Genomic DNA, 10,200 nt, shown 5'->3' on the forward strand with positions numbered 1-10,200 from the left:
CTTCCTCAGCAGCTTGACAATTTCCAAGCAATCAGTCTCGATTAACAGGGGCTTATTGCAATATTGGAGGGCTAAGGATAGGCCTTCTTTCACTGCAAACAATTCAGATTCCAAGGCATCCCTACAAAAGAGAAGCAAATGACAAGAGGATAGTAGTATATCTCCTCTTGGATCCCGAACGATCATGCGAGCACTCGCATCAACGGCTGCTCCAAAAGACCCATTTGTATTCAGCTTACACCATCCTTCCGACGGGGGATTCCAAGGCGGGTCATTCACATGTTCCTGGTCCTTCAATGTGTGGAAATATCTTTCATCTCCGTCCAAGATAAATTTCCCCTTAGTAATATTCTCATTATGGTGATGCTTGATCATCAACAATGACTCCATGTGGCTCAGTAAAAAACGTTGAGACACCTCAACTAGGGGTGGTTTCTTATCATGGACAACCTCATTGTGAATATGCCAAGCGCGCCAAAAAATCATCAACACAATACAAATCATCCCTTTTGGAAAATTAACTAGTAAGGTCAATAGGCAGTCTGTGCATGAATTTAAGACCAAAGATAGTTTATGAATCTGCCATTTTTCTGCCATCGAATTCCATAGCTTCATAGACAAAGTACACCTGATAAATGGATGAAAGTTATCCTCTGGTTCTACACCACAAACCGGGCACTGATTTGTAACCTCAAGATTACGCTTGTGTTTATTCCTCCAAGTTGGCAGTGAATCAGTGGCTAAACACCATGCAAAGTGTTGTACCTTTGGAGGAACGTCTGACTTCCATATGAGGTCCCATATCTTCTGCATCCCATCAGGTGCCATACTCGACGACACTGAAGTAGGACGTGAGTTCTCCTCCATACCCAATCCATAAGCGCTTCGGACTATGAAGATACTATGCTTCAGGGGTGCCCATGCGATCTGGCCAGCCTCTAGTCTCGGTGAAGGTTTAATTCTCAGGATCTCAATAGAATCTGCTGGGACAAAGTATTGGTTTATCAAGTTCAAGCGCCACTGACCGAACTGATCAAGTAACTCTGATACAAAACGGAGTCTGCACCTCCTTTTAGCTGATATTGGTCTGTATGTTCTAGGGATCCACTCATCTCTCCAAATTCTGATGCTCTGACCATTCCGAACTCGTCAAATTATTCCCTTCTTCAACAATTCCAGTCCATACGAAATTGCTTGCCATGTAGATGAAGAAGTACCAGGGAAAACAGTGTCTTCAAGCCTGCCATTAGGATAGTATTTTGCCTTCAACACCCTTGCACACAGGCTATCAGGTTTTGTAATCAGCATCCAGGATTGATGTGCTAGCAATGCTTGATTAAAAACACGGAAGTCTCGGAACCCTAGACCACCTTGCTTCTTTAGTTTTTGGAGCTTTTCCCAAGACCACCTTGCTCCTAGATCATGCTATGCAATTACACAAATTAATTTTCTCCTTAATCGTTGTAGTCAACCACAAGAATCCCAATTACTTTAATGATGAAAATCATGTACATGGTATTCCAGATTATGTGATCTTCAATATGTAACCAGTCAAGAAATTTCCAGAAGTAAAATGAAATACGACAACGTGCATTCTATCTCTTCATGCAAGCAATCCACACCACCAGTTTCCTCAAACCCGTTGATTTCATTTTATCGTCATCAATCGGGTATATTTCCGAAGCTTATTCATGAAACACACAATAACTCTAGCCAATTTAGCCTCTTGACTACTTTGACAAATTGAGTCTTGCATATTCTTGTAATTACCTTCATGCATGTCTTACTATTTCATTCACACAACTAGACGATACCCCGCGCGTTGCGGCGGGTCCTTTTAGAACAAATGATGAACAATATGAAAAGATAGCATAACCTGATAGGTTATAGAAGTTGTGCTCAACTTTGTATATAGCGTGGTCAAAATAATAAGTTAGCAAACTATATATAAATAAGGCTTTTGAAGAAAAAAAAGTCAATATAGTCAACATCGTTTTAGAGAAATTTATTTATCTTACATAAGGACATATAGGACTACCTAAAGATGCAGCGGTGACATATTTATTTATTTTACTTCTAAGTCATGTGTCCTTATTTTAGTGCATCACCTTCTCATTCATTCTGTAGATGCAGTGTCATCTCCATCGTTCAAATACTCTGAAAGTGAACCACAATATATATATTACTGTGTTATTATTTAAGAAAATTACATAGAAGAATGAACAGCATGAATATGAAGTGACCAAGCCAATTATTGCAGCTTGTCCAAGTTGGAGAAATAATCAATAGATGTACGAAGCAATCGGTAGCTGAAATAGAAGCTATATGCACCTGAAACTGAGCAACACAGTGACTATTAGAAGCGAAGCATAGCTAAACACAACTGAAGACCAACAAATCTGATATCTTTTCTATATTACATTACCGTCCCCGCGGGATCACTGCAGAAAGAACAAATTAATTAATCAGTTGCAATAAATCAAATTAAGAGGTTTTCCTCATTATACAACCCAAGTCGAGTTCTGAGCTAGTAGTAAATCTCATGTCTAAAATCATAAAATAGTCTCACAGAAATAATAATTCTGACCTAGATCTTGCAATCGGGCTACACCAATATCGAGGTCAATCCAAACATCAATGAATCAATGGCACACAACTTCTGAATGAGCTCACAAAGGGGGGTTTGGCATCCAAGCACGGTGCAAGCTGGTGGTAGCCTGCTCTGCTGGTACATCGATGGCTGGCAGGATGTGAAGAACAGAGATATTAGGCGAATTCTGATTTGTATCAAGCAAACAGAAAAAATCAAGAAATAGCCAAAGATCGAAGCCGTGTGAGACGACAAAGGACCAAGAAATATTGCCGCTTTGTCATCAAAGTTGTCAAGCACTTGAATGTAAGAAGTAATATTCATGTGGAAGAAGATGGGAGGGAATGGATCGCCTGGAGCTATGCAGCGGACGCCGGCCGACCGGCCGGCCAGACGCCAACCCATACTGGAGAGATTTGAGAGGGGGCGCATGGCGTTTAAATAGGGAAACCTGCGTCAACTTTCATATGCCTTCAGTAATTTCCGTTTTTTGTAGTGATTGTTGGGAGAGCAAACGACTGCGGAGAGGAATGGATCGATGGTTGTACCGCTCTAGCGTGATATTGTGCGTCATAATAACAGTAATGTACCGATTGTTTGGATTCATGACCAGCCAACCGTGAGGGCAAATAAGGGATGACATGGATGAATAAGAGGGCAGGAAAATCATGTAGTGGGGGTCTCCTATTTAGAGATAGAAGATAGAGTTACCAAAGAGATTCCGCCCAAACGAAATGATATCCTTCTAGTTACTATAGCATAGTATGCACATCTAAATGTGCATGCATTTGACCGCATAGATATAAGTTATTAAATCCAACTCGAGTCTAATGTGGACTATAGTGAAGTTGAGATTTTTATTCCTCTTCACTTCTCTATCAACAGTAATGCTGGCACACACTTGAAATATTGCTATCAACTCCATGTAAAATTATCTTATGCACATTATTTTTCATTTTTTTTTACTTTCATCTCGACTTCCTTTTGATTTTAACTCATTGAAGTTCACGTGTATGCTTTCACATTTTACTTTGGTATTTAATTTAATTTTACAACCAGTTCACTTCATTATTTTAGTGCTTATTTAGCCACTTTAGTAGGTTTGCAACACACCCAATACATATCTCATTACTAGTATCTGTATCAATAGATACCAAAAGGTGTGACGTATTAGAACTATAGAAAGTATTTACGTACGTTATAAGTTAATGTAGGACTGAGATGTGTGAATTTTCTCAAAGAACTACGAAATACAACAAAATATCTATAAAATACACTACAACGCAAATGGTTAGCGAGTGACTCCTCTTGGTCCAACATTGACGCGAGCCTCAGCTCCCCATTATCGACATTTGACACGATCGAACATCGACAGCGCACATATTCGCGCTAAGATGTGTACAAAACCTTTGAACAGAGTAAAAGATGCACACAAAATATAAGAATTTTAACTAGGTTGGAAGTGATAATTTTTTTTCTTAGGGTACGCCATTTGGTTGTACGCCCACGTCCGCCTTGCCGAAGTATCAGCACCTACAAGACCATCTAGTGCTCTTCCTAGAGCTGCAAATGTTTGAGAATGCGTTGGCAAATTGGCCACGAGGAAGCCGTTCGCCAAATTTGAGAATCTTTTTTTGCGAATCCAAATTTGAGAATCCAAATGTACTTTCATGCACACATACAAAAATTAAGGCTACAATTCTCTAGCCTACATACGATTTTTTCCTTTTTGCATACCCTAGATTTTCAGATGACATGAGTAAACCACACGAAAACATCGAACGGGCTGCCGGCTTCAGATCTCCCCATCGGCAGGAGCCAGAAGCGCACGCGAGCAAGCAGTGCGCCTTGAGTTGGTCACGACTCACGACACCCACCGGCCGTCGTGATGGCCGGCGCCGCCTGGCCGCTCGCCTCCGCCGCGGACCTCCTCCCCGCCTCCCTCTCGCTAACCCTCCTCCTCGCCTCCCTCGTACTGCCCTTCCCCTCCCCCTGCCCCCTCCGCTCCCATTCCCTCCCCCTCGCGCCGCTAACCCCATCTCTTCTACTCATGTGCGCAGGTCGCCGTCCTCGGGCTGGGCATCGCCGCCGTCTTCTTCGAGCACATCCGCAAGATCGGTTGCATGCACTCGTAAGCCTCTCCTGAACCCCATCTTCTCCTCTTGCCCTTTTCTCCTGCGATCTGCCCGTGCACGTCGTTGACTGGTACGCCGTTCTGGATCTCGGCCGCAGGCTGGAGAGGACCGCCGTCTCCGACGCCTTCTTCGAGGACCCCGGCTCGCTCAAGAAGGTGCTGATTGCGTCTCTATCTTACCTGGGCGGCTGTGACATGGTGCGCTCTAGGTGTTTGCTGATTTGCTTGTGTTACCTATTGCAGGTTCCCTGCCCGTCGATTTTTGACCCCGCCGAGAAGTACATTTCGTTGATCGTTCCCGCTTACAACGAGGAGTTTCGCCTTCCGGAGGCTCTTACAGAAACACTCAAGTAAGGATCTGAAACCAGCATTTGCTGTTCTAGTTGCCCTGTTAAGTTAGTTATCTCTGAATAGTACTGCACATTATAGCTGTAGCTTCATCTGTCATGTGATTGCTTATTTTGCCAAGTTAATCACTGTGTTTTTCTTTCTCTGTTAGCTACCTGAAACAACGTTCAGCTGCTGACAAGTCATTTTCTTATGAGGTATGTTGCGATGTTGGAATTGAACATCTTCTTTGTCTTTATTTGATAAGTAGTACATTTGGAAGAAGGTTGTTAGGCTACTTTTGCAAGGGAAACTAACTAGGCGAGAATGGGAGATTGTGCATCTTAATATGAGATCTCTCTTAATATCCCGAGTATATTATGCAAGCTGGTTAAATATTAGATATATTCCATGAATCAACACTAACACATTTACAGCCACCAAGAGATTCTTGTTATGTTATTTTATTTATTTTGGTTTGCACACAATGGAATTTCCCCCTCCTAGATTCCAGGGATATTCTCCCCATTAGTTTTGAAAATTGTCTGCAATGAGCTTGACCTGATCTTTAGTTGTCCTATGGAACTTAAATAGCCATAGATTTTTCTGATACATGAATATTATTTTACTTGTAAAACCAAACTAAAGACCTTGGATCTTGGAGCACAGAGTCAGATTTACGCTGCTTTTATTGTTTAGAAAAGCCCTTAATACGAGGAAAAATTTGTATAAATTTCCATAGAGCTAGTTCATATCAGCATCTGATTATAATTGTTTCACCTATAATTGGTTCTCCTAGAAAAGCCCTTAATAAGAGGAAAATATTGCTCCCAAGTGAGCTTTGCAATTATGCACCGCTGATCTTGCTAGCTGTTTCAATGCGAAATCCACAAACTAATTCACATAATAATTTAAGTTAAGCATGGCATGGTGCCTCACTGAATCCAGTTGATGGGTCAATGAGACCTTGCAGTGGGACAGAATTCAGCCAGGCATATGTGGTATGTACTACACGTCTATTCGAAATCTTGTTACCTGTAACCTTGTTAGAATTTGCATCGTTTTGTCTTTACCTAATATTTAGCATTTTTTCGCAAAACCTCTTATATAATCCTGTATCAATTTAGTTCATTTGAAGTTTTAAAATGTTATTTACTTATTTTTTTAAGGTCTTGATTGTTGATGATGGAAGTACTGATCGCACCTCAAAAGTTGCCTTTGAGTATGTAAAGAAGCACAATATTGACAATGTTCGAGTTCTTCTACTCGGAAGAAACCACGGGAAAGGTGAAGCAGTCAGAAAAGTGAGTGTTGAAGTACCCGTCCGATGCAATAATTGTAACAAATCAACTCTAATAATTGATGCTTTCCAATTGTTTGTGGAAGCATTGTCTAGGGGATGCTCCATTCACGTGGTGAACTATTACTCATGCTTGATGCTGATGGTGCAACTCAAGTCACTGATTTGGCGAAACTTGAAGCTCAGGTCTGTCATAAGCTAAATCAAATAGCTTCCTGAAAAAAAAGCTCCATTAAATAGCATGACATTGGGCTGTTTTTGATTTTTATGAGCATAGCATCTTGACATTTGTGTTTTTGCTGTTAGATCCGTGCCTTGGCAGGGAAAGTTGAGTCCAGTTTAGCACCCTCTGCTAGTTCATCTCAGAGACTGTCTGATGTTGAAATTGCTGTTTTTGGTTCCCGTGCTCATCTAGAGAAGCAGGCTCTTGCCACGGTATATCTCCTAAAGTCCTGTTCCTGTCACTTGTGTGATTTTGTTTCCTAGTCTCTTAGATGCCTCCCTTATGCTGCATATGCTTTTCCTGGCTTACTGCAGAGGAAATGGTATCGGAATTTCCTTATGAAAGGTTTCCACCTGGTAGTATTGTTGACTGCTGGTCCTGGAATCCGAGATACACAGGTATGCCTTTGGCCAGCATCAGATGGGCCGATGATCCTTATGTACAGTACAATCTTTTCTTTGGAGGAATGCCTATTTATTTGTTTGATTATTAAAAATCCCAGTGTGGCTTCAAGATGTTCACTCGATCTGCTGCAAGGAAACTCTTCACAAATATCAGATTGAAGAGGTATTTTCTTAAAACGAGAATCCTGTGAAGTATTCAAATAATTTTGTAAAACATAACCTGAAGGATTCTGAGTGTTCATTTTCTCCTACTTTTTGCATGAGCAGGTGGTGTTTTGACGTTGAGATTGTGTACCTATGCAAGCACCTCAGGATCCCGATGGCGGAAGTATCTGTCAGCTGGACCGAAATACCTGGATCCAAAGTGCGCATGACAAGCATCCTGCACATGGTGTTTGAGCTCCTGCTGATCAAAGTAGGCTATGGCCTGGGCATATGGAAAATTTACTCGTAGACCATAGTCATTACGGCTTAGTTCCATCGCTGCAGCGTATACCGAAGTTAGTTCATCACAGCAGAGAATACATTTACAAAATTAGTTCAAGGAGCAAAACCAGCAGTGTAAAACTTCCTCAGATTTTGGACTGGAGAGCATCCAGGGCGGTGGGTATGTTAGTGTTTGATCGTAGCAAGATATTGACAGATACTCACATGTACTTGTTTCTGCTGATACGTTCTCTGATCCATCTTGGACTGGAGTATTATCAATTTTTTTTATCAGCTTTGACACAATGCTGTGTACATTATGTCATATATAAATTGTAATGTTATGAACGATATGCAGAAGATTTGCAAGGATAATGCCCAAAATATTGCATTTCGCCTGGCCAAATTCATCAAAGTTGAGCAGTTCAGTTCGCATTACGCGGGGCTTCGCTTCGGAATGCACACGTTTGCGCCGTACAGGAACCAGCTGAGCTTGTTGACCACGACGCAGTTAAAGCCAAAACCGCGCGAACATTTTCTCGCCCGCCATGCGCTCGAGCAAATGCCTCCCCGACCTCCGCCCTTCTCGCCTCCGCGCCGCCGCCTTTGCACCTCGCACCCCGCGCTGCCGGCGCGGCGCGCCGCCGAGCAGCATTGCCTCCGCCTCCTGGAGCGCGCCTCCACGCCCGCGTCGCTCCTCCAGCCCCTCGCCTTCCTCCTGAAGTGCGGCCTCCACTCCAACCCGCTCGTCCTCACCAGGCTCTTCGCCTCCTCCGCCACCGCCGCCCCCGCGCTCCTCGAGCCCCTAGTCGCCGCGCTCCTCCGCCCGGACGTCCCGCTCGACGCCTTCCTAGTCAACACCCTCATCCGCGCCCACGTCGCCTCGCCGATCCCCTCCGCGCGCCGCCGCGCCGCGGACTTCTTCCCGCTGATGCTCAGCCGCGGCATCGCCCCCAACAAGTTCACCTTCCCGTTCCTCCTCAAGTCCTGCGCCGCGCACCCGGGGTCTCCCGCCGCCGGCCTCCAGGCCCACGCCGCCGCTCTCAAGTTCGGGTTCGCGGCGGACCACTACGTCTCCAACACGCTGATACACATGTACTCCTGCTTCGGCGCCGGGTTCCTCGAAGACGCGCGGAACGTGTTCGAGAGAATGGCCAAGGACAGTGCCGTCACCTGGAGCGCCATGATCGGCGGGTATGTGCGTGGGGGGCTGTCGGGTGATGCCGTCGGGCTGTTCAGGGAGATGCAGGCCAGCGGAGTGCGGCCGGATGAGGTGACCGTGCTCGGGGTCCTGGCAGCCGCCGCTGATCTGGGCGCGCTCGAGCTCACACGGTGGGTTGGGCGGTTTGTGGAGAGGGAGGGGATAGGGAAGTCCGTGACGCTCTGCAATGCGCTGATTGACACGCTCGCCAAGTGCGGGGACGTGGATGGGGCGGTGGCGGTGTTCGAGGGGATGGAGGAGCGGACTGTTGTGTCATGGACGTCGGTGATTGATGCACTTGCGATGGAGGGTCGTGGGAAGGAAGCTGTGGGGGTGTTCGAGGAAATGAAGGCTGTTGGCGTGCCGCCTGATGATGTTGCATTCATCGGGGTGCTCACTGCATGTAGCCACGCCGGAATGGTTACTGAGGGTCGTGGCTACTTTGATTCAATGAAGATAGAGCATGGTATCGAGCCTAAGATCGAGCATTACGGTTGCATGGTTGACATGTTTGGTCGTGCTGGCATGGTTGAGCAGGGATTGGAGTTTGTTCGCGCGATGCCCATGAAACCAAACCCGATAATTTGGCGGACACTGGTTGCTGCTTGTCGTGCTCATGGTCGGCTTGAACTCGGCGAAAGCATCAGCAGGGACCTTCTGAACGAGTACCCTGCTCATGAGGCCAACTATGTCATGCTCTCCAACGTATTTGCACTGACGCAGAGATGGAAGGAGAAGTCAGAGATTAGGAGAGAGATGAGCAAGAGAGGAATTACAAAGGTGCCAGGATGCAGCATCGTTGAGCTTGATGGAGAGGTCCATGAGTTCATAGCAGGGGATGAGTCACATCCACAGTACAAGGAGATATACCTGATGGTTGAGGAGATGTCAAGAGAGCTAAGGCGTGTTGGGCACATCGCACTTACATCAGAGGTGCTGCTTGATCTTGACGAGGAAGACAAGGAGGGTGCGCTTCAGTGGCACAGTGAGAAGTTGGCAATTGCATTTGTGCTACTGAGGACTCCTCCTGGAACACAGGTCCGAGTGGTAAAAAACCTACGTGTATGCTCAGATTGTCACGCAGCAATAAAATGCATATCACAGGTCTATAACCGGGAGATCATAGTACGTGATCGGAGCCGTTTCCATCGCTTCAAGGATGGTTCCTGCTCGTGCAAAGATTTCTGGTGATTGGAGTTGTGTTTCACCAGGTTATCCTGCTTCTCATGGTGCAGTGAAGAGTGGGTTGAACTTCAACAGCACATGCGAGTGGTCATGGGGTATTTTCGACGTGCTTCTGCAAGTCCTCAATTTTTGGTAATCTATTTGTAACACAAAGCTTCCAGTGGCCAAAAACTGATGTTTACTGAAGATTATTGGAAGTAGCATTGGAACATATAACATTCAGATACTTCACCTTGTGTACTAAATGTCCTATCAGTACACATTCAAAGACAAAGATTTCTTAAAAAATCTAGACCATCCTGAGAACACATCTTATGTTCGCATCCCGTCAGTTCGAATCATCAAATTAATCTGTAATTTTGAAGATAATGTTCTATGCATAGACAAAATCCATGACTTATATATATGAT

General features: G+C 44.8%; 2 protein-coding genes across 2 annotated transcripts; both read left to right on the forward strand.

Annotated features, from left to right (window-relative positions):
* Positions 1-4,369: 4,369 nt before the first annotated feature.
* LOC127292097 (uncharacterized) lies at positions 4,370-7,710 on the forward strand. Its single transcript, XM_051321451.1, has 11 exons — positions 4,370-4,562; positions 4,651-4,721; positions 4,823-4,880; positions 4,968-5,074; positions 5,224-5,269; positions 6,221-6,355; positions 6,448-6,537; positions 6,658-6,786; positions 6,889-6,972; positions 7,077-7,141; positions 7,246-7,710. Exons 1-11 carry the CDS (start codon positions 4,479-4,481, stop codon positions 7,430-7,432), a joined length of 1,056 nt encoding a protein of 351 aa, XP_051177411.1. The 5' UTR covers positions 4,370-4,478; the 3' UTR covers positions 7,433-7,710.
* Positions 7,711-7,723: 13 nt separating this feature from the next.
* Positions 7,724-9,997, forward strand: LOC127292095 (pentatricopeptide repeat-containing protein At4g21065-like). Its single transcript, XM_051321448.2, has one exon. It carries the CDS (start codon positions 7,724-7,726, stop codon positions 9,794-9,796), a length of 2,073 nt encoding a protein of 690 aa, XP_051177408.1. The 3' UTR covers positions 9,797-9,997.
* The last annotated feature ends 203 nt before the right edge of the window (positions 9,998-10,200 follow it).

This window comes from Lolium perenne, chromosome 4, assembly GCF_019359855.2.
Source record: "Lolium perenne isolate Kyuss_39 chromosome 4, Kyuss_2.0, whole genome shotgun sequence".
Lineage (NCBI taxonomy): Eukaryota > Viridiplantae > Streptophyta > Magnoliopsida > Poales > Poaceae > Lolium > Lolium perenne.